This window comes from Branchiostoma floridae, chromosome 7, assembly GCF_000003815.2.
Source record: "Branchiostoma floridae strain S238N-H82 chromosome 7, Bfl_VNyyK, whole genome shotgun sequence".
Lineage (NCBI taxonomy): Eukaryota > Metazoa > Chordata > Leptocardii > Amphioxiformes > Branchiostomatidae > Branchiostoma > Branchiostoma floridae.
Window position 1 is genome coordinate 25,083,974 of NC_049985.1, and position 24,856 is coordinate 25,108,829.

The 24,856-nt window shown below is 40.6% G+C and overlaps 3 protein-coding genes across 3 annotated transcripts in view; 1 reads left to right on the forward strand and 2 right to left on the reverse strand.

The window, feature by feature from the left end:
- LOC118419011 (integrin-linked protein kinase-like) overlaps window positions 1-14,766 on the reverse strand; it is a 46,819-nt gene extending 32,053 nt beyond the window's left edge. The window contains exon 1 of the mRNA XM_035825225.1: window positions 13,944-14,766. Within this exon, the coding sequence (XP_035681118.1) occupies window positions 13,944-14,032 (89 nt within the window). The 5' untranslated portion in view covers window positions 14,033-14,766. The remainder of the gene's footprint in view (window positions 1-13,943) is intronic.
- Window positions 14,767-15,012: 246 nt separating this feature from the next.
- Window positions 15,013-19,522, forward strand: LOC118419010 (GPI inositol-deacylase-like). Its single transcript, XM_035825223.1, has 2 exons — window positions 15,013-15,162; window positions 16,604-19,522. Exon 2 carries the CDS (start codon window positions 16,641-16,643, stop codon window positions 19,356-19,358), a length of 2,718 nt encoding a protein of 905 aa, XP_035681116.1. The 5' UTR covers window positions 15,013-15,162; window positions 16,604-16,640; the 3' UTR covers window positions 19,359-19,522.
- Window positions 19,523-21,465: 1,943 nt separating this feature from the next.
- On the reverse strand, window positions 21,466-24,856 carry LOC118419884. The gene is made up of 7 exons (XM_035826541.1): window positions 24,747-24,856; window positions 24,368-24,463; window positions 24,055-24,180; window positions 23,788-23,883; window positions 23,519-23,614; window positions 22,820-22,996; window positions 21,466-22,215 (listed from the first exon to the last, which is right to left on the reverse strand). The coding sequence occupies exons 1-7, from the start codon at window positions 24,801-24,803 to the stop codon at window positions 21,931-21,933; spliced, it is 933 nt and encodes a 310-aa protein (XP_035682434.1). The 5' UTR covers window positions 24,804-24,856; the 3' UTR covers window positions 21,466-21,930.

Here is a 24,856-nt window from a genome sequence, read left to right on the forward strand (position 1 = left end):
GTACTGCAGCAGAAATTCTGTTTTTGATATCTCATGTTTAGGACATGCTTTGGTCTTGATTTTTGAGTGGTAGATAGCTCTTGAGGTAGTGAGTAAATGCTATAACATAAGTTTGTGCCCCCTAGTGACTTTTATAGAATTGCAAGGGCTGATTTTGTTTCAAGCTTTGAACAAGAATAACTCTAGAATGTTTTGCTGGATTGTTGATTTTCACCCTATTTTTGCCAAATTCTGCTCCCCATACCCTCCCCGTAGGAAGGCCTGGTATACCGGGGCATCCATAGCGTGCGGAGAGGGGCAGAAGACTTCATTGGATCTTGTTGCCTTGTTTACCTGGGGTTGCCAGAGTAAACACCCCTCCTCTACAGAGTAAACAGAGGTGGTATGTTAAGAGGCTGACCAAAATAAGGGATGGAGACTCTCCTCGTAAACATGTCCTCCTCAAAGCCTTGCAAGAAAATAACAGATACCCCCAAGTAGGGTTGTAGCCAGCCTGAAATCATTTTCAGTCCCCTTGATTTTGAATGGTAATCCTATCGAGCACCGAAGGCATGGCGTGACGTTGCGCGTCATTTCTCGGGCAAGTCAAGACCATCTGAAACACTATTTCCTGCATTTTGAGGTGCAAATTTTGCTCGTAGACTAAGCTGTTCAATGGCATCTGTTTTGATTAAGAAGAACACATGAGTTTCAGTTTTTTTATATCTTTACATATCAATTTTTGTCTGTCCCAGGGGACGGAATGGGGAAAACTTTTTTCAGTCCCCAGCTGCAAAATTCCTTCAAAGGACTGAAGGACAGGTGCTGGCTACAACCCTGCTCCCAAGTTTAGATCTCCTTGGAAGGGTGTGCTAAAGATCATGACATTAGCTATCATACTACAAATGTGGGGTCATGTGGACAACTGCAGGGTTTGGGGCCCAGAGCCCAGAGGTCCTGGGTTCAAATCCTGTCATGCTACCAATTTTGTATCATTGGGTAAGGTTCTTCACAAACTTTCCTCACTCCACTCAGGTGTAAAATGGGTACCTGATTTCAGTTGAGGAGGTAAAGGTGGTAGAAGGAGAGGGTTGGACCCCGGATCCCAATATCATGTTCTGGACCTACAATGTTCATGTAATTCTATGTCCCTCGAATATCCGCTTTCTGATAAATTTTGCAGTTGACTGTAAATATTTTCCTCAGTTTGCTACTGTTTTCTACAAGTTACAATATAGTCGAAACATATAGTTGACAATACATAGACAAAAATTTATGAACATTGATGTCATCCATATACCGTAATCACATTAACATGGCCGAAGTAAGTTGAAGTATTACTTTCAATCCACCTGTCCACTTTCTGCTTGACTTGTATTTCTTGAATGTCTCCTACTTAGGCTGCCAGTAAAAAAAATGCAGCACCTACACTGTAAGTGACATGTGAATGAGAACACACAATATATTTCCTTGGAGATTTATGTCTCCAAAGGTCATGACCTCTCAGTCCCACCCTGGGAAATTATGAAGACACGCCCCTCCCCAATTCAACCATACAGTTCAGACCGCCATTCCACTAGACAGCAATCGTACTCACTGCAACCTAAACTGGATTTGTGTAACCCTTCACTTCAAATTTGAAATAATTATAACATGCAACAAAAGGCCTTACCAATTTAATTCATTGGTTCACGGATTCGCTCGCTCCTATTTTTTGGGAAAAAAAAAATTACCATTCAGCAAATTTTCACCATTGATTAATGAAACCATTCACCAACTTTCTGGTGTAGCAAATTGGCCTTTATAATGTTATAAGCTCCTTAGAGTACTCTAAAATGTGGGTATTATTATTGCAGTTATATTTTTCATTCATGAAGAATTGGACAAACATAAAAACTGACACTACTTTTGTAATTTTCAACGAATAGGTGCTGTTTCTGTACAGTAATAGTGTTTTTGTACTTTTTTCAAGCTGAAAACTTTTTATTCTTTATGTTTTGGATTAGCCCTTATCTTTACCCCAACCATTTTACAATTTTTTTCCCCGCCCTATCGCTCCATATTCTTTATGAAAAAATCTGTGAACCAAGAAATTAAATTGGTGTGGCCTAATCATCACGTAAAATGTAAAACTATGACAACAATACTTTCAAATTATGAAGAGATTCGTTTTTTAATCTATGAAATCTGTTGCTCAGTTGTAATGCTGTAGCAGTGAGATTGCCACCCTATTATTAGAACATCCATTTTGGCATTACAGGGATCGAAATACTTTGTTTTTGCTAAATGCAAAATTGCAAGTTGGCATAAATTTTACGTGCAATTTGAAAAATTCATATGCAAAATACAAGTAGTGTGTACTGAAATGTTCTAGCCAGCATCCATCATTCCGTCCTTTGGCGGAATTTTGCTGCTCAGGACAGATACGAATTTTGCCCATTCTGTCACTTTTGGCGGACAGAAATCGGCGCATGAAAATATAGACAGAACTTGAAATTTTGGAGAGATATTCACACAATCAGTATGTAAGCTTGCAGCAAAGCTGAATTTGATTGTTTATAACACCTACTGACGACCGGTGACGATCCCCGTCAGACAAACAAAGGCACCGTGGCTTCAGTATTTTTAATTAAGGCCAGGTATTTTCAACATGCAAGATTGCAAGTTCAGAATATCTTTATGTGCAAATCTCAAAAATTACATGCAAATTGCAAGTTAAGTACGTGTATTTCGAACCCTGCATTAGGATCTCAAATCTTCCAATGTTTTAATTCTGAGATTTATGTACAATAGGCTGTGACAGATACTGTAAATGCAGTTATTTTCACTGTGGTTATATTTCTTGGTGTGAGGGAAACAGAGGTTTTCACAGTGTTTCAAGTTCAAACAATTTGTAGTACGGTGGAATTACAAAATACGCATATATGAAAACAAAGCCACTGCAAACATTTCATGATTTCCAGTACATAAGCAGTTTGGCTAAAATTTAGAGAGGTACTGTATTTTTGTGCTGGGAAGTTCGTGACAGCCCCAGAGGGCAGGATGTACGGGACAATGTGCCCGGATACAGCCCAGGTACTGCCAAACATCCATACATACCAATCAGGAAGGAAAACCCAGTGTGAACTGTTCGGAACTGACTAACAGTTGACAGGGTTCGAAATACACATACTTAACTTGCAATTTGCACATAATTTTCGAGATTTGCACATAAAAATATTCTGATCTTGCATGTTGAAAATACCTGACCTATAGTAAGAATACTGAGGAATTAGACACCCTATACTCTTGGACAGAACGACATACTCGAGTATGGACATCTGTTTTTTTTCCTTTTCTTGTTTTTGCTGGTAACTTTCTCCAGTAGCTTCACTAGATGTAATCAAAATTTGCCGATTCAAGCTAGCAATCCCCCTCGCGATCGCTGCCTAGTTGTAATTTGCATGTAAATTTTTCAAATTGCACGTAAAATTTTTGCCAACTTGCAATTTTGCATGTAGCAAAAAAAATATATTTCGATCCCTGGTTGAGATATTGATAAAGACAATGCTATGTCTGTAATAATATTAGATAAGGAAAATCTATATGTAGATGCAACCATGCAATAGTATTGTCACATTTATTTGATTCCCTATATTTTAAAAAGTAGACTTGCTGTATTCTCAAGATTACGGACATCTGCTATTGAAGAAAGGTTGACAGCTATTGACAAAGGAAAGTATCCAAAATCACCAGTGCCTTTGGGAGTGGAACATACAGATTTGTAATATGATCCATATTTAGGGCTGTGTACCTAAACAAATTTCAGGTACAGGTACAGGTGTAGGTACATGGGCTTAGGTACAGGTCCAGACCTGCACCTGTACCTAAAAAATTTCAACCAAGTATATGTAAGTTGAACATGTAGCTAACTGTCTTTTCTAGTGATAAATTGTCATCTTTATACAGGGAATTGCATATTTGAATCTCATACTCGTCATAGCAAGTTTTCTTGAGCATCAGCTGCAAGATTATCACGATTGTCATTGTTGATTCGGGATTTACTTAATATCTAGTAGTCTTAAAAAGTGGTAAAAATAAGTGTTTAACATTGTTTAGGTACAGCCTACAGGTACAGGTACACAGATGTTTAGGTCCGGACCTGTACCTGAACAATTTTTTAGGTACGGTACAGGTACGGGTATTTAGGTACACAGCCCTACCCATATTCACTATAGTTATTTACACTGAGTAATGTATGATACACTGCATCTGGATGAATCACAGCTTAATAAAGTTATATGTCTATTTGTGACAGTTTTTTCCAGAACTTGAAGACTGATAAATTGGCCATTAGAAATTAATTGCACACTTAATGTACAAGGCATCTAAAATTGTACCTTTTTGGAGTCAATACTTTATTAGTTTACCGGTAAGTATAAGTTAAGAAGAAAAGAATTAACGACTTTTGAAAAATAGATCTCTGCTTTTCATATTCATGGATATTCCTGGCTTCAAAAGGTGCACGACAAAGTCCAGTTTTGCCTGCATGTTTTTTAAACACATAAACTTAAAGCTTCCCTACTCTTCCTCCCAAAAAATACTTCTCACTTTGTTTTACCCATTGCAAGGAGGTTAACTTTCTTGGTTTACCTTTACCCCATGACCCCTCTGAAAGAAAGGTCACTGACCCTACAGTCAAGGAGGCAATGGACTGAATAAATCGACCGTACGTACAGTGTGCATGGTCATACAGTACAAATAGGGGGCACACAGCAATGATTCAACATTCAGAACTACTCTGTAGACCTGGCAAGAAGGAGCTTTGTCATCATCATCATATCTTGCCGCTCGGTGAGCTGACAAAATTTTTGATAATTTAATAATTGAAGATACTGGCATACCAGCTGGCAGCTACCACGAGCACAGTAATCCACAAACAACAGGTAACGCTAGTTCACCTTTATCCGTGGGGTGACCTTTATCCGCTGTCTTTAAAAACAGCACATTTAGGGGTATTAAATATGTGGACTGTGGTTTCAAATTTGCCATATTTTCAAAATGTTCCAATTTGACACCACCGCCCGTTGACTTCATATTTCTAAATACGTTTTTTCTTACAAGCAACGAATATAGGTTACCCTCGGATAAAGGTGAACCAGCGTTAAACACAATGCTAGTAAGCTACATGTACATAGATACTACTACGAGGGCGGTTCAAAAAGTAATGCCACTGGTTTTATACAAGGCTCATGTTTTCATCGAATGAGCTGAAATTTGGCACAAAGGTACAAGAATATATCCTCTTGAGATTGACATATCTCAATTTGTTGTTAAAATTTTTATGAGTGACTGAGTTGAGTTCAAGATGACCACACCCCTGTTATCCCGTCGGAAGAAATTAGAGGGTTAATTAACGTGCGATTGATAATGTCTCTAAATCACTTGTAGCTATTGTAAGAAACTGAAATTGCACATGTATCAAGTTGCACTTCTCTGTAAGCCACATGCCTATTCTAATTTTGTAAATACAATCATTTATTACCTCCATGAAATTTCATGGAGGTTATATTTTACCCCGCGTTTGTGTGTTTGTGTGTGTGTGTGTGTGTGTAAACAAAATAACTCAAGAACGGCTGGGTGGATTGGCTTCATACTTGGTGTGTTGGTAGTGTGTGATGAAAGCTGGAAATGATTAGATTTTGGGCCCCCTAGCGGCTCCCCTTGGTACTGCAGCGCAACTTCCGGTTTTGCTATCTCGGTGTTCTGAACAAGCTATGGCCACGATTTTTGAGTATTAGATAGCTCTTGTGCTCAGGAAGAAATGACATAAGTTTGGTCCCCCTAGCGTCTAGTTTTGGGATAGCAGGGGCATTTTTGTCAAAAACTTCTGAAGACGATAACTCAAGAAGGGAACAACGAATTTTCATGATTTTTGGTATGTAGGTACCTTAGACAATGTTGTACAAGATAAGATACTAATTATGCAAAATTGGAGTACATTTGCATAATAAATGAGAATATTATATCATAGCAGTTTTTTCAATGTATCTCTTGTTCCAGACATGCTATGGTCTTGACATTTGGGTGGTAGATAGCTTTTAGTGCCATGACCAAGTGGAGCAAGTTTCAGCCCCCTAACATTTAATTGTGGAACTGCAGGGGCGTTTTTGTCAAGACGCTCCAAAGCGGATAACTGCAGAAAGGATTGACAGATTGGCATCATATTAGGCATGCGGGTACCTTAGACAAAGATGTTCATAATGATATACATGTTATGCAAATGAGGACTTAATTTGCATAATTAATGAGGAAATTGTATAATTCCATTGTTTTCAATAACTGGACTTCAATAAATGTAACACATGTTAATTATGATAGGTGGAGTATAAGCAGATACCAAATATGGTAATGAGGAGCTTATTTGCATAATTTATGTAAAAATTGCAAAACCGCTTTATGATTAATAATGGGAATTTTATGATTGTGACATGTGTACGTTAGTCAATGATGAACAACACCATGCATAAATTATGTCTATGTGTTAGTCAATTTCATTAAATTTAGGAAAGCTCTAAATTTTCATGGAGGTATGAGGTCGCCGAACTCTAGTTATTTTTTCGTTCCTGGTGTGAAGTGAGGTCGTCAGGGTCCTAATTAGCGGTGGATTAGGGGTGAGCTGCTTAAAATGTCCAAAACCGACTTTTTTATTAACTGAGAGAAATCAAACTAATGACACTTCTTGATCTTGAAACAGTTAATAATTGTGCTAAGTTTCGCATCTTTTGGCTAATGGAAAAGCAGTCTACAAAAACCTTTATTCAACAAATCACGTATTTGGCTATTAATCAAACTGTCTGTAATATAGCAACTCGCTCCATTCTAGTGGCTGTAAAAGATGAACCATTGAGAGTTCAAACATGAAATTTGGCTTGTAATCTATAGAGACATTTGTTATTATACAGGTGAAATTTCAGTTTCCTACGATAGTCTTAAAATGGTAAGATCTAGAGGAACTGATCTCCTGACAAGCTTTTAAGGGTTTGGTCATCTTAAAATCATCTCAGTTGGTCATAAAAATCTGAAGCACAAATTGAGATATCTCAATCTCAAGAGGATATAGCCTTGTACATTTGTGCCAAATTTCAACTCATTCGATGAAAACATGAGTTTGTTATAAAACCAGTGGCATTACTTTTTGAACCGCCCTCGTAGTAATGTTCCATACTTTTGCTTTGTAATTTCATCTTTCAAAACGGACGAAAAATGGGGACCAGGCTTTTAGCTAGGATTTTAAAATAGGGAGTCCAAACTTATTGGTGAGTCGCGGTAAGTGACTATTGTAGGGGGGGTCCGGGGGCATCCACCTTCCATGGTGCAGAGTTTTTGATGATTTTAAGTTTAAAAAAGGGCGTTCTTAGGTATCCCTAGAGGCAAAAATACTGTTCCAGAGGACACAGTAGAAGACTGTGACCACAGATGACCTGGTAGCATCCCTGGTCAATCAGAATTTCATGCTTGTCAGACAATTTTCTCCCAGTGTAAGGGCGTCCAGAGCGTCAAATTTCTTGTTATTCTAAGAAAAGTGCGTCCAGATGACGCGTTGACGCATGCCTGGCTAAAAGCCTGATGGGGACTCTGTGTTCAAGAAGTTGCCTCCAGCACGTAAACAGCCTCAGTAGTAGTGGTGCATACCGAAGCTCACATTCCAGTTCAGGTCCAGACTCGAGTCCAGAGATTCCGGTTCAGGTCCGGACGTATAACTTATAAGTCCAGTTTTTGACGGTCACTAAATTTTTCCACATAGACGCAAGCATTAACCGATTGCCATAGCCCATAAGCGACTTGCCCTAGGCGACCCCTTGCGTATCCGGCAATTGCGACCACCCCTCGGCCGGGCGGCATGCGATCAAAATATTGCCGAAGACGACTGCGTCATTTTGAAAGATATAGCAACATCGATTGATTCTTCATGATAACTGTCGGGAAATCACGGTAAAATACGGCCTTTCCAGCTTGTATTTTTGACGGCCCGAAATTTCAAAATGGCGCTTGCGAGGTCAATACAAGTCATTGGGATAGCCTACTGTAATGCGGGTAGAAATGACGCGTGCGGTGTTATTACACTCTACATTCAACCTTACAAATTAATTGTAAATCTAGTCTTTCCATAGATAAAGGAAAGAAGTATAAAATAAGTTCATAACTTCATAACATTTTTCAAAAATGAAAGTGTCTGTATTTCTTTTTACCAAACTACTCGCCCATGCTTTTAGTGAAGTATCCCGACAAGCGGCAAATGATTGATACATCATTTTTCTGAGGTTCTGTGTTTAGGTAACAATTCCTATTTTGACTGCCCAGTGCCCACGACCCAATATTTTCTCTCTTCTGACAGTTCTGTCCCTTTACACTATCACTCATAACTGGCAGGCTTTTAGCCAGGCATGCGTCAAACGTCATCTGGACTTCCTTTTCTTAGAAAAACAAGAAATTTGATGCCCCTGGAAAAATTGTCTGACAAGCCTGAAATTATGATTGACCAGGGATGCTACCAGGTCATCTGTGGTCACAGTCTTCTACTGTGACCTCTGGAACAGTATTTTTGCCTCTTGGGATACCTTAGAATGCACTTTTTTTAAGTTAAAATCATCAAAAACTCTGCACTTTTTTAAGTTAAAATCATCAAAAACTCTGCACCATGGAATTCGGATGCCCCCGGACCCCCCTACAATAGTCACTTACCGCGACTCACAAATAAGTTTGGACTCCCTATTATAAAATCCTAGCTAAAAGCCTGATAACTGGTATCAATCAGATAACTGTATATGTAGGATGTCAATTGGAGGTCCCGTGTTTGAGGAGAACCAAACCTTGAGCACGTATAACTATAAGAACCCACTGCGCTTATCAAAAAGAGGGGTCCTTCTGGATGTGAGTGGATCAAATAAACATGTCCACATATGCTGCTTGTACTGTTCAGCAAAAATCTTGCCATGAGGAGGTTTACCTAGTAAAAGGCTGGTATTCAATAAAAACAAACAAGTTCCCATAGCACAATTGTTTACAAGCTGATATGGGTTACGGAGTCATGGACAGCTATACAATTTACTCCCGTTTGAACAATATTTGAACAACCTATCCTTGACCTGAGAGAGTTACCTGATTCTGATGGCAGAACACTCAAGGCGTTTGTCATTAGCACAACTGACCTGTGTCCACTTGGTGAGAGTCAAGCACCTGAACCACATAGTGTTGTTTGCCCTTCAAGCTAGGGCCACTTTGGTATTGTTCAACTCCAAGAGTGGAATTTCTAGGTTTACAGGCCATAGAAAAACGGTAACGCTAGTTCACCTTTATTCGTGGAGTAACCTATATCCGTCGTATTTAAAAACAGGCATTAAGGAAAATTATCAGGACGGACACGTCACAGTGGTTTCAAATTGCAATATTTTCAAAATATTCCAGTTTGACTTGATATCCCCGAATACTCTGCTTTCAAAAACAACGAATATAGGTTACCCCACGGATAAAGGTGAGCTAGCGTTACAACTCTGAAAGTCAGGGTTTTTAATCTTTAGGATAGTGTTACAAGTCTAAAGCTGCAAATTTAGACTAATTTTATCCTCAATATTGGTGCACAAACTTGTGCACATGTATCAAATCTTAATAAGTTTTATTTTGATATTTTCTTGGCTTGGGTAAAGTTTGCGACCCAACGTAGTGTAGCCTGGTTGTCAAACCGAAGAAACAACTTCTTCGGCCGCAAACTTTACCCAAGACAAAGAAATTCAATATGGAACTCATACGGACTTGTCATAATGGAGGAATATTCTTGTGAGCCGGTAAAAATCCAGACTACTACTATCTCTGTGACCCAACCTCTGCTTTGAGAATAGTGGGGAGCATTCCTTTCCATGTAAGAAAGAAGATTGCTTTCCATTATTTGAAGCAAGAACCTGAATCTGCACATATCACTATACAAATTATTGTAAATGTAGTAAGACATAAGATTCTTATGGTATATCATACATTTCACTTCTGCTTTACTAACATGACCTGAGCATAAATTCTAAGAGCACAAATATGAAATAAATGTCTTTCAATCAATTATTTCTTTGAAGCTACATCTACAATTTACTGTACCCAGAATGTTAGAGCACACAGGGACAACATGTTGAGATTGGTTATCATCAAGTCACAATTCATTTTTCTCCTTTGGGGGTATTATGTTCACTTGAATGACTCAGGCTGTAGTATTTGGCCTACATGTATCCACCCAGGTTTTACCAGTGCACATATGGATGTCATCTGCACTAGGAGAGTGACTCATACTCAAAAAACTCTCCCACCCACACACACAGCAAACACACATCTGATATTGAACTCAAAAGGCAAACAGGTACCAGGGTCCTCCCCAAAGGATGGAATAAGGGAGGTCCTCCACTATACTCCTAGCCAGCTCCACTTTACTCCTTTTGAAATTTAGTGTGTTTCTTCCCTATTTTCTTGGCTAGTTTTGCTAAAATCAATGAAAATTTACAGATTTTTGTGCCAAGTGGCATCACTTTTCCAGTGGGCATTGTGACGATTGTCTGCAAAAACTTGTGAATGGGCTATGATCAAAACAATAGTCATTTTGCCACTTCACAACAAAGGAATAACAACAGTATATTATACTTGTAGTATTTGACACCTTCTGTCTTTGCAAAATGAACCCATTTACATGAAAGAGCAGTGCGTTGGTTTGGGATATTTTTTTTGCCAGCCCCTCCACTATACTAAAAAATTCTGGGGAGAACCCTGGGTACTAATAGCTTTATTTTATTTCAATGAGAGTACACCTGTACTTTTGACCCTGAACTAGACGTCCTATAGATGGGGACTTTGACTCTCCCACCCACATAAAAACTTCTCATTGAACACACTGTGACAGTATAGAGTAGAGTAGAGTTCTTCGGTTAGGTAGGAGTCTCGCTCCAGTTGAAACCGCTCCTCATTCTATTCGGTCAGCATACAGACATAGTTGGTTTGTGTGGTCTGTCCAGAGCTTTATAGTTACTAGTATACATGATGGGATGATCTTCCATGGCCCTATCAAGCCTTGTCTTGAAGCTGCTTACTGTTGGTGCTGTAACCACTTCTTCTGGCAATGCGTTCCACCATGGCACTACTCTGTTGCTAAAAAAGTTGCGTCTTTTGCTGGTGTTTGATCTTGGCCTTGTTAAACGTAGGCTGTAGCTTATTGTATATAGGTATTTAGTTGGGTAAAGTTCATTTGGTCGAACTCGACCTTAAGCTAAGGATGAAACTTTTTAGTTAGCTACTACAGTAGTATTAGTGCAATGCAGCTTTGTAATGCCCGAATGGCTTCCGTTTTCAGTCAAGCACTTCAGTTCACCCCTACCTTTTTCTCGATAAGTGTGTTGGATTCTTTTACGTGCAAGGGTTTAACACCTTTAGAAGCTCCCTCACACATGGGGCACCATTCTTTATCTCCCATCTCAATCCAGGTCATCATCTCCCTGGTCACTGTCATTAAACCTTGGGCAAATCATATACATCTGTACCATTACTTTCCATTAGTTAATGATAAGGCCTTTATTACTGTCTAAGAATACACATCAAACACTTATCTCTGATTTTGTCTCCTTTTGCTAAGTGCTAAAAGACCATTAACTAATTTTTGCAATATTTGCACGCACCGATATCTATAAACATTCTTTTTTCCCACGCACAATTCCCGAGTGGAATGCCCTGCCTGGCACGGTTGTAAGCGCTCCCAACGTTGAGCACTTCCGTGCCAGGCAGGCGGCCTGCCCGCCCTAACCCGGGAGCCTCAGCTCCCCCCCCCCTACTTTTGCCCCTCGCGGGGTCATTTGGGGGTATCCTATGCAGATGCAGATGCAGATGCAGAACTAATTTAAGGCACTTAGTGAATCCATGATAGACTGTGGTTTGAGGTTGGAATTGAGAGATATCAGTGTTTAAGGTTGATATGCCATCTTAACATTTTAGTAAACAGCATATGTTTATTCATGATGAGGTCTTCAATACATGTATCTTGAAGACAAACTGGTATAAACAATAGGCAACATTTGCGAGAAAATGCAGGATGTTTCCCTCCCAGTAATTTTCCTTTTACGAGCAGGTGTTAGGTTCCAATTCAAAGTGTTTTAGACATTTTTGTCTACTAATTTTGTCCGTCTTTCTTCTTGTTCTTGTGTAAACACCCCTTAGTGTTGGGGCGATCCAATTCTTGGTATGTTTTTGTCAAAAAGAGCCAATGATACCGAGAAAAACTGACAAACAAACAGGCCAACAAATGACATGTTCAAAACTAACGAGGACCTAACCTCTGCTTGGAGAGTACTAGATCATCTCAATGCTTCTAACGTATCCCTTTTTACACCTGGTGTACCTGACATCAAAGGAAGTGCCTTGTTTATTACAACAGTCCCCAGGGGGTATGACATCACACTTCAATCATCCCAGGCAAGCCATTGGGATCATCCCCCCATCAAGTCATTTGAATGACAAACCCCTTTGGGATCCTCCCAACAAAAGATGGATTAGGTTCAATTGACTGCTTTACTTGTATGGTTTCTCTTTTGTTTTTCCATCTCCTCATTAGAACAATTAGAGCTGTTTAAATCACAGCACTTCAGAAGTTGGATGACTCAAGGAGGTTGAATGACTCAAGCAGTTTTCAATTTTCTGTCTGCCTGCAAGTAACAGTACAGAGTCTAGATAGATGCTAGTACTGTTTCCTCCATCACCTAAATTACATTCAATTTAATTTTCTACCATGAATTCTTCCAACCATCTTGGGAGTGATTTTCATTTTATCATTCCACAAATTGTTTCTGTCAATGAATTGACTGACTGAGTGAGACATGATTTTCTTGCCTACTACATTGAGTCATTCACTTACTGTAAATGCAGAAACTTTTGCTTTGGTTTAATGTTCGCGGTTAACTTAAAACCACCGCGAAAAGTCCTTTTTCCTGCTACCACAAAATTAAATCCCTGCGAACTTAAATGCATTTACAGTATTTGGCATTTTCCAAACCCATTGGTAATTTTTGTTACTCTCCAACTAGAAGCAGACTTTGGTCAGGGGTATTTTGTTTTCGGTTGGTGGTCTTTTCTACAATTCTATCATGTATCATTATATGTTTCCCTGGTAGTGGCTGGGATTTCTTTCAATTCCTCTCGGCCATTTCTAGTACCAAAAAAAAAAAATACTAGGCAAACACAGAATTGTAGACAAGGCCACAAAAATAACCATAACCTCTGCTTGGAAGTTGGAGGGTAATTTTTTTGTGGACATTGGGATTTAGAACAGACTTGAAATACACTAAAAGTCCTTTGCAGTTAGGTAGCTGCAATCTTGTAGTGTTGCCTTTCAAATAAACTTTACGGTTTAAGACCAGGTAATGTCATATGTTACATCGATCTAATAAACTATACCACAAACTGACAAAGCAAATTGAAATAGAAATATAGCTGAAAGACATGGATGCCTCACAGTACAACACCCAAACCAACAACGTCAGTCAAAAGTTTATCTTTCAGCATCTCTGACTTTTGTTTTCCACTGAAATTTACATACTGTTGACACTTCCTAATCAAAGCTCCAAGAAAAGGAAACCCCCATTCCCAGACAATACACAACTCTGGCCCCTCCCACCTCCATACATGGAAGCAAAGGGCCACTCTTTCAACATGATTCAACATTCAAACTATTTATAGTAAGCAAACGGCACTGGGATAAAATAGACCACGATGGCATGTCGGTGTCTACAATGAACACTAGTGTAAAAGATATTTTTGATGTATAATTTATAGCTAAAGTGTTACCTTTTAATGACATAAGTAGGAATTCTTGGCAAGCTTTGAATCGCTTGTCACCAAGACTAGGGCAGTGTCAGCTATTTTAATAGGTAGAAATTTGCTTGAGTGTTGTTTGGTGGGAGACTTACCCCTGGTTTGGATCGTGTTCGGTGTTGTCGAGCCACACACGCACGTACATAGCGTTGCCCTCTCGGCACTGGGTGAAGATGTCATCCATATTCTATCCGATCGTCTTTTTCCGGTGTCTCAATTTTTTCCCCAATGGCACGCGGAAGTGAGTATAGGAATCCAGACGGTGGTACCAGCCGAGTAGGTGTCAAGAGAGCGTCCTCTGTCCCTTCGGAGGAATCATGAATCCTTCTCCAAACAATCGGCAACAGAAATAGCGAGGCCTTTGGGGTCACCGAAATGGTTCCACGTAGCAAGCAGTTGTTTTGCTCGACTAGACTTTCAGAAGCGGTGGGGAGGGCACACACACACACACACGTACACACAACCGTTCTTGACCGCGTGAAATTCCGTCACAAATTCCTGTTGAAAGCAATCTCGTATCGGTGTCAACCCTCTGGTTATCTGTTAAAGACAGTGACACAGTCTGATCGGGACCTCTAGTACAGGAAGTCACTTCGCCGATCGCGTGTATTTACTTCCAGGATATTCGGTTGCGCCCACCCACCCAACTTGCCTTCCTAGCCGCCCCCAGTTGGTGTACCCTCCGCCGAAGTCTCTCCCGAACTCCCGGCGATCACACGCGCTTCCCCTTCAAAATTCAAGCGGATCTACAAAATCCCCAGGTAGCACAGATCCTCTGGAAGCTGGATCTCTCGTCGGGGTGGCGAAAGTCCAGCGGGAATTCCTGAAAACGCGGAAATTCCAGTGAGCGGCGGGGCAGCAGGGTGACCTCCCGTGTCCGGACGTCCGACTCTGGACTGGCACCGGTGTCACTTCCGATTCCTGATGTGCAAAATTTTTACTCCGAGGCACTCCGAGGGGTACTACGCGTGCGTGTACATGTGGTTATTGTTATGGTTAAGGCTATATTTATGGTTACTTATAAATTTATGTCAAATTAGGTAAATTTTATTAATTACTGAAACCAAAATCTACCTTTAAAGTTATTTTAAGCTTATAAAGTGTCCCTAAAACGTCCATAAAGTGTTAGTACAATATATGTCTGAAATACGTATTTGGCATGACACTGGGACTGCGCACACCCACTGCGCACAACCTTCCCGCCACCCCGTGCGTTCAAAATGGCTGCCGAGACTCGATAGATTCCGGGTTGCCTGTGAACATTTTCTGTTTTTCACCTGTTGTAGACACCTAGAGGCACATTTTTAGAGACAGGTTGGTCATGCACATTGCTACTATATTTTGGGTAAAATTTGGGATAGGGTGGTCAATTATGGAGCCGTATAATGTGCTTTTAGGGATGCTGACAATAAGTCCCGTTCCGAAATCTATGCATGTTTTTTCAGCCATTTTACACCTGTTTCGGTCCCACATTCTGTTGTGCCTGTTGTGATCTATCAAAATACCTCAGTGGGTGTCGTCTTTTTGTCTACAAAAATGTACCAAACCTGCAAATCTTGTTAGCCAATGAAAGACAATTGTGGTCTCTTATAACTAATAGATAAGGCTGTTTGTATTTGTTAGCAAGAAGCACGTTGGTTTCAAAAGGTCAACGACCGAGAAGTCATGAATTTATCGTAAAATTTGTGTATTCAGAAAACGATTTGAATTTGTATGAGCTGCAAGAACCATTGCTTCATGAGGTACCCTTCATGGTACATCCTAGCACCAGGGGGATTGAGTAGCGTATCGTGAGAAAAAAGTGCAGAATTTTCCCTCTGCTATTTTTTTTCATGAAATGTCAAAAGTCTCATAGAGTCATACTGCACCATTTTATTGGATCATCCTCAGGATTATTGTTGTACCTATAGTAGGGTTATTATAGGTATGTGTTATTCACAGTAACTTAATGTCAACAGTGAAAAGAGTCTTACTTTTGTACCATTATAGTTTTACACAATCAGTTCATTGAAAGGTGATATGAATGTTAGGTTTACTGTATAATTATGCATTTAAAATTCCACAGTGATTTTTGGTAAGTGGCCACTGAAAAAAAAAACGCCTTAAACATTTCTTTATTTACAGTACCTGTATGTTTCATTATTACACTTAGGGTTGACAAAACCGTTTTTTCTTTTTGGATTGGTCCAGAAAAACCGGACTTGAAAAAAATCGGTAGACCCGATGTTGGACCGATTGGAAAATGAACAGATTATATAATCAGGCATTCGCACGTTTTCGGTATTATCGGTCGAGGCAAAAACAAGAGGAAGGCAGAGTAGAGTCTATAGTCATTTCTACCAACTTCTACAGTCAATCGTACAGAGGCAGGTAGCATGCAGGTAGCATGTAAACGCCAGTGGGAGTTGAATACTATACAAAACAGATTTCTTTGTAGCAAAATGACCATTGTTTTGAGCATCGTCCATTGACAAGTTTCCACATAGTGAATCAGGTCCAGGTTCAGGTCCGGACCTGTACCTGATCCTCTGGACCTGAACCGGACCTGGACCGGAATTTTCTGTACCGGTACCCACCCCTAGTCACACTCACAATCACAGGAACTGCATGTCAATAGTGGCTTGGTCTGTCAATAGTAGGAAAAATTCTTATTGACAGGCTAGTTTCTTTCATGATGAGCATTTTTCATGATGAGCATTGTTTTATATCTAAAATTTTCATGACTGATCCTGTAAAATTTTTTCTTCCATTGCAGTTTTCACCACCCATTCCTGACAGCATAAGAAGTCACCATGGTGAACGTGATGCCCATCCTCATGCTGGGCCTGGTCCTGGTCGGCCTGTTCGACATCCTCTCCAACTACGAGACCAACAGGTGCGAGATGACGTGGATGTACGAGTATCCCGAGTACCTCCCCGTCCCCCTGAGCGAAAACGTCACCAGATCGTTCCCGCGGTACGGACTATACCTGTACGGGGAGGGAGCTTACGCGAGGCAGTCAAAGAACTTCAAGCTGACTGGAGTTCCGGTGCTGTTCATCCCTGGTAATGCGGGCAGCCACAAGCAGGTCAGGTCGCTTGGCTCTGTCGCCCTGAAGAAAGCACAGCACCTCCGCACACCGTTCCACTTCAACTACTTCTCCGTCGATCTGAACGAAGAATTGACGGGGATGTTTGGAGCCATACTGTCGGAACAAACAGAGTTCGTTCACCGGTGTATATTGAAAGTCCTCACCATGTACAAGAAGGTGGATTCGCCACCTAAAAGCGTGATACTAGTCGGACACTCTGTGGGAGGCATCGTAGCTAGGGCTCTTTTTACCCTACCGGACTTTGATCCCTCTATGGTTAACACCATCATCACTCAAGCTACCCCCCACCAAAGCCCAGTCATCAATGCAGATCAGTACATGGCAGACTTTTACAACACCGTCAACCAGTTTTGGCAGGATGGAATGGGCAGCGGACGCCTCTCCCACGTTACGATAGCCTCCACGGGAGGCGCTCACCGAGACTACCTTGTCCGCGCAGGGCTGACGTCTCTCAAAGGGATCGTCCCAGAATCCAATGCCGTAAGCGCGGTGACGTCGGCAATCCCGAAAGTGTGGCTATCTACCGACCATCTCGCAATAGTGTGGTGCAAGCAGCTAGTCCTTGCCACCAAAAGATCGCTTTTCGACATCATTGATCCAAAGACGAGGCAGGTCACTACGGATGTGAAACACAGGATGCAAGTCTTTCGCCACCATTTTCTCCACCACCCTGGAAGCAAGTCTTTCTCCCTAACATCGGTACAGAGTGCCATTCCACCTGGCGATAAGTGGGTTGAGGTTACGGATGAGGTTTGGGAATTTTCCGAGACTAGAACCGAGGACGTGACAAACTACATGTTCCCCATTGACAAAGAGTTGGGTGGTAGGGATACCTTTGTAGCAACTACCAATATTGTGGAAGATAGTTGGGTGTACCTGTGTCAAGAAGAAGGGGGGAAAAGGTGTAAAGAGGGGCTTGATATGTCGTCTCGGGGTCAACTGAGCCCTCCTCTCTACTCAGGTCACAAAGTTGTACACCTGCATCTAGACAGCTACAGGAGCTTCTCCCATGTTGTTGTATCTGTACCCAAGTCATCGAAGCCAGTGACGGTACAAACACAGTTCTACAATGGTACAGAGAAATCTCAGGAATTGCAAGTCCCCAACGTCATGTCTTTTGCAATACGAAGTGTAGTGGAGGTTGAGGTTCCAAACAACACAGTGTTTTACAACATCAGTCTGATAGGTTTACAGGAGGTGTACCATGCCTTTACGGCCAACTTGGTAAGCGATTGTGAAGACAACGACATGACAAAGATGCATATGCACATTCCGTGGTTCAAGGAGGACGTTTATAGTGTCTCCCAAGGAAGTGGAAGCGGTAAACTTTCGCTGCGTTTGCAAAGCGGAAAACTTGTTGACGAAAACACCAACGCAGAGCTCCGCCTCTATCTGAACCCCAAGTGTAACTACAAGGTCCAAGTTTGGGTCAACTTTGCCGAAGTCTTAGGTCAGTTGATAAGATTCCACGGGATTGTTATACCTGCACTTGCAGTGACCAACATCCTGATGGTGTTGTCATACCAGGTTAGGACCCTCGGTCGCGGGCAACCTTGCCCCTCGTTTTCCGAAGCACAGACGGCCTTCTGTCAGCCTTACAGGGTTGCGCCATTGGTCAACCTCTTCTCGCTGTTGCTTAGCTACCAAGGTGCACGTCTGATGTATTTGTCTCTCGGCATCCCTCTACCAGACTCAGAAGTCATTAAGGCACAGGGATCGTGGTTTAGACTCTTGCCTATCCTTTTCTACCTATTTGCCAGCGCCATCTGTAGAATGGTGTCGGCTGCACTGTTTGGGGGAGTGACCATGATAGGTCACTGCATGGTCTGGTTCGGGAAGAAAACCGCCGATCCGGAAGAGATGGCGAGGAAAGCTCCCCACCCGGCGGCGCTGTTCGTCATCTCCGGCGCCTTTCTAGCCGTGGCGAGCCAGTTTTCTGGCGCGCTCGCCTTCGCTCTTGTCCTAGCGTTGTACTTCGGTAAAACCTGTAGGTTATACGCCAACACCATCACCCTTAGGAACTGCTTGAATCTTCAAAATGACAAGAAAAAGCCTGGCCCTCTTGCAGATGCAGAAGACACCTTCCACCTTCAGTACACAATCCTGTACTTAATCTGGTTCATGTCAATGCTGTACATGCCTTCTGTTGTCTTCTGGGGAAAGAACCTCAACTTCGAGTACAGGCTACCCGCCGACCCTGCTCTGTACACCGCTGCTGCTATGAGCGCGTGTTTCGCTTTCTTGTATCCCTTGCAGGGATGCTACCTCAGGAAGAAGAGAAGTGTTGTTTGGTTATCCTGGCTTGTGTACGTCAGTGCAATACTGGCTTGTATGTACTCCATGGTAGCTCTGTACAGGACACCGTACTTCATACTTCTGGCTTTTGTCGTGGTTGCTTTCTGTCAGAGAATGGCATAAAAGTAGAGAAATTGATAAAATAGAGGGTATGAAGGCTTATAAAGCATAGTTCATATCCATATCTAGTTATTACTATAGGATTTACCTGTCCTTGGAATCCAGACCTGTATCCTGGAATTTGTAAATTGTACAATCCTGTACTATTGTACAATCTTGATATGGATTACATTTTGTATACTAGAGTATCTTTTTAATTAAAGAATATCACTTAACTTTGACAAGATGTAATTATTATGAATATAGAACAATTTGTGTTAGGACATACATATATTCTAGTTGCATGAATTAGCTGTAATGTGTGTGCAATGCACCACTGCTGCTTGAATGGAACCAAAAGCAGGAGGTCCTATGTTTAAGGAGAGCCACACCAGCAGGGATAAACAAGTCCATTAGCCCGATTGTTCCGGACAAGTAAAAGTGCTGTTCGGGCAAGCAGAAGTGCTTCCCCACTTGCCCGACGGGCAAGTAAGAATTTCCAGATGTAACCCGCTCAAATTACCACTGAGTGTGATAGCACATGGGGCTGAATGCCTGCCTATATTGACCATGTCATTTTTAAGCCAGTACAGACATTGATTTTGTTGTTGTTGTTGTCCTCCTTTAACGTCTATTATTTCGCATAGACACATGGAAAAATGTAACTTAAATTTCGGGCAAGTGAAAATTTTGTTCGGGCAAGTACATAGAAAATTTACTTGCCTGAAAAAACTTTTGACTTGTTCGGATATTGAAATGACATTTATTTTCAATTCCATCAATGGAATTCTTGTTATTATTGTTGGCCCTATTTTTCTTTGTTGACCAATGCTTGATGCTCATGGAAAATTTTACTTTACTTTTATCAGACAAGTGGGGTAAGACATGCACTTGCCAGATCAGCACTTTCACTTGCCTGGGACAATCGGACTACTGGACTTGTCCAACCCTGCACACCTCAAGCACATTTATGAACCCACCAAACTTATCAGAAAGAGGAAGGGACCTTCCCAGTGTGATAGGATCAATCCTTTACTGTTACATGTACAGTCAGGTCTTACGCAACTTGTTTTTGCTGCATAAAACTTGTGTTATTGTTAGTGGTGTTACACCTAGAGGCAGTTTTCTGGTTATGTGAAACATAGAAAATACAAATTGCTGCTATTTTCTAATTTGTTGGACACTGTTTGCAACTATTCCTCCATTGCTATGGAGCAAAAATGGATTTAACAATGAATTTGGGAGTGCCGAAATAAGTATGTTTTTGAGATGGATGTTATATAATAACAGTCTAGCGTGTAATTTTAAGACAAAATCCTCTCTGACTCAGTAAGATGTATGGTTAAGTGCATCTTGAAGATGTCTATTAAGTACATTTGACAAAAATAGAAAATAGTTTTTGATAAGATGTGGTTTGAATAATTACCACAGCAATAGAAGCTATGCTTAGTGCAAAATATCTAAGCAATAATGGATATGCAAACTTACAAAAAAAGACTTGACTTTATGTAACTAACGCTTCAAACTTTCCGTCTGCTGCTATTCCTGCAAATGTGATCTTGAAGTTAAGTGACTGCAGCAATGAGTTCTAAGTGCCAGATGACCTTGTTGTTTCAATCAAGCTTTCATGCTATTTAAGATACATAAACCAGCAATTAGTAACAAACTTTAAAGCAGTGTTGCTACTGACATTTCACAATGCTGGAGCGTTATTTCGAGCAAAAATGTTGCTGTTTGTGTTCTGTGGTTTTGATATAAAGATTTTCTATATCTGGACTCTAAACAGAGATAATAAAAGATGTGCAACGGAAATCTGTCGTTGGATTGTAAAGCTTTTTTTTCTTTTGGTGTTCATATTCAGTAAAGCTACCTTTATTATGGATCTGTAAAATGTGTTTAAAAAAATTGACTTTTAAAAGTCAAAATATTAGGAAGGTGATAACGAGTTGGGGTGGTCTACACTCATCACAAAAGGAGTCGTCAAAGATAACATATAAACTCAAGTACAATATTTCACTCACATTATTTTATTAACGTGATTGTCAAATAGAGAGAACATGGTCTGAGGTACATTGATCATTAAAAACATCTTTGCACATGTTAATGCATGAAGTATAACATTATTTGGCAAACTACTATGTAGTGGTACAAAATGTTTAATGTCCTTGGATTTTAGTTTTATTCTTTCTACAAACTGGCAAATATGGGTATGAAATTACAAACCCTCGAGAAAATTTACAATGTAGTCTCTCCTGACAAAGTAGTGGTTGTGCTCTTCACATTGGAGTACATAGGGTGTGTAATATTAAAGATATTGAAAACTATAATATGACTACATCTATCAGAACAATATTTTCAGTGTACCTACCAGTGTGAAGCCAATGTATTTATGTATGTTGATGAAATGTAGAACATGTGGACAGATTGTTGAGCTTCACACCGATACATGATGTAGGTGCACACAAAAAGGGGCAGCTACTGGGTTACCTGGCAACCATAGTCTGGTTGTCAGTAACCATGGCAACCTCCAACACAACAGAAAACATGTCCTCCATCTTGCAATGCCTAACTAGGATGATGTAGGACCTGTTTTCTGTCATGTGGGAGGTTGCCAGTGTTGCTGCCCCTGCCAGCTTTTTCCCACACACTTACCAAACTTTTGTAACCCAAACACAAGGGTAAAAAGACTTGGTAAACCCATGAGAAGAAGCCAACAGGAGCAGCAGATGTAGGTGAAACAAACTTTCTCAAAAACGACACCACTGAACGGCTGCTTAATGTACATAGATGTCTGCTGCAGTCTTCTCTTTCGGGTTGTCTTGTGAACTTCTTTCCTCTGGTGCCCTGCACCAGCTGTGGTGTACACAAGCAAGGATGCTTCCTGAGAAATGACAAAAAGAGTGGTGGGTTAGGTATGCAGCTGGCATTGCATATATAGTGTGGCTAGTAACATCATGTATACAATGCAAGAATCAAAAGCTACACTTATTTTAGGTAAAAGTGGTCAAAAGTTGTCTGAAGCCCTGAATCCACCCTATTCTAAGTCCAGTTCTCTCCTCTGATCGCAACCAGCAGGACTAATTATAAAAACTTTTTAACTTTTTCAAAAGTAACAGTCAACTATCATGGCACCCTCATGACCAACTCCCAAAAATGAACTTCCTCATACCCCTGTCACATTTGGCAAAAATCGATCGGACGGCAATTCTGCGGCAATCATGCGAGCCTAGCTTATAATAATAACTTTATTGCACAACAATTGTACAAGGTACTATTAAGCATGGCTTATGTGTGACAGAGACAGTTTTCAGGGGAAAAATACTCGCCACCCTCTGACGATTTTAAATATGGCCGATCTTGCATCGATAGGCCAGAAGATCGTGGATAATGTGACGAGTATTAGGACTACTTACTAGTGACTTTCAACCTGGGAGAAGGGCAACTACGTTTGACAGGCTTAAGATGTGTAATAACTTTTAACTTACCAACAAACACCAATCCAAAACGATCCTTCCCTTGCTGTCACCACGACTACGAATCAGAGGACGACTTGGTGAGCGAGCGTCGTGATCTGGCCCGTGATGTAGGTCGTACCTGGACAGTCTGGTAGCTTTCTTTGTGACTGGATGGTAGATATTGTCACTCTCATACAGCATGGGAACCTGCAGAAAGATAGTGTACCAGATTATCAGACATGTCCTTTTGCTATTCCATAGACTTTGTTCGCGAAGCCAAACCGAGAGAGAGATTCATGTATAAAGAAATGACAGATGTACAGTTGAACTTGTACAAGTGACCACCTCTACATAAGGACCACCTGGCCAATCTGACCAGTTTGTTGTAATCCAATAGGTATTTTCATACATTCACACAAACATAAAGATTATAGAATCCAGTCTCATGTCCACATAGACACTGCTGGTATTACAGAATATTGTCAATTTTTAGATTTATTACTATTTATTTTTGTAGGTAATGCAAAGAACTAAAGCTATTCCAGCTGTACAATTGTTTATAGTTTATCAATTCTTGAGAAAAATGCTGCTGAATTCTGCACATCTGCTATTATCAACCTTTGGAGGTGCAATGAATACATTGTACACAAAAAGGTCAGTCTCATTCTTAAAGCTAAACATTGACAAGGACATTAGAATTTAAGTAAAGAAACAAGACAGCCAGGTTACCTCATCATGCCCCAGAAGCTGCAGTTGTTTGTCCAGATCACTCTCCGACATGTAAATGGTCATGCCGTCTTCCCACAAGTTCTCACTCAAGGAACTCTGAAGTAACAATGAATACAAAAATGTCACTTGTATCTTATAGCTATATTTATCCCCATTATAATACTGTTCAAAACCCATAGATTCAGTGTTATTAATCAAATCAAACAAGAACAAAACATCATTTACAAAAACATTAGAAACAAACACAAGAAACAAGACCGACAACCTACCTCAGTCTGTCCTAACAGCTGCAGCTGTTCGTCAAGATCACTCTCCGACATGTAAATGGTCATGCCGTCTTCCCACAAGTTCTGACTCAAGAAACCCTAAGGACGAATACAAAATGTTGTCACTTGTATTTTATAGCTATGCTTATCCCCCATGATACTGTTTAGAACTCTTAGATTAATATATTATTAAGTGTTTATAAACCAAACAAACAGCATCATTGACAAGAACATCAGAAACAAACACAAGAAACAAGACAGCCAGTTTACCTCAGCATGTCCTAGAAACTGCAGTTGTTCGTCCAGATCACTCTCCGACATGTAGATGGTCCAACCATCACTCTCTGACGTGTAGTTGGTCATGCCGTCTTCACTCATGTTCTGACTCAACGAACCCTAAAGTAATGATGAATACAAAGTAGTCATTTGTATCTTTTCACTCACTGCAGCTTTTGATATCCCCCCCCCCCCATGATACTGTTTAAAACTCTAAGATTTAGTGTTTATAAACCAAACAAACAAGATTTAAACACCATTGAAAAGACATTAGAAACAATCAAAAGAAACAGGACAGTCAGTTTACCTCATCGTGCCCCAGAAGCTGCAGTTGTTGGTCCAGATCACTCTCCGACATGTAGATGGACATGCCGTCTTCCCACAAGTTCTCACTCAATGTACCCTAATTTTGAAAGTAAAGATGAATACATTGTAGTCATTTGTATCTTATAGCTTAATGCTTATCCCCTCCATGATATTGTTTAGAACTTTTAGATTATAGTTTACAAACCAAACAAACATAAGATTTAAAACCAATGACAAGAACATTAGAAACAAGAAAAAGAAACAAGACAGCCAGTTTGCCTCATCATGCCCCAGAAACTGCAGTTGTTTGTCCAAATCACTCTCCGACATTGACAAAAACATTGAAAAAGAAATAAACAAAAACAACACAGCCAGTTTACCTCTGCATGTCCCAGAAGCTGTTCATCCAAATCACTCTCCGACATGTAGATAGTCATGCCGTCTTCCTACATCCTCTGACTCTCCACATGTGGTTGGTTGTGGGGCTGAT

What these genes read in the sequence shown, in the direction of transcription:
- LOC118419010 (XM_035825223.1), top strand. Translation starts at nt 16,641, where the DNA reads ATGGTGAACGTGATGCCCATCCTCATGCTGGGCCTGGTCCTGGTCGGC.
- LOC118419884 (XM_035826541.1), bottom strand. Translation starts at nt 24,803, where the DNA reads ATGACTATCTACATGTCGGAGAGTGATTTGGATGAACAGCTTCTGGGA. An exon ending in AGTTTCTAGGACATGCTGAG is followed by an intron (nt 23,884 to 24,054) that starts GTAAACTGGCTG and finishes ATTCGTCCTTAG; the next exon opens with GGTTTCTTGAGTCAGAACTT. An exon ending in TTTTGGATTGGTGTTTGTTG is followed by an intron (nt 22,216 to 22,819) that starts GTAAGTTAAAAG and finishes GTCATTTCTCAG; the next exon opens with GAAGCATCCTTGCTTGTGTA.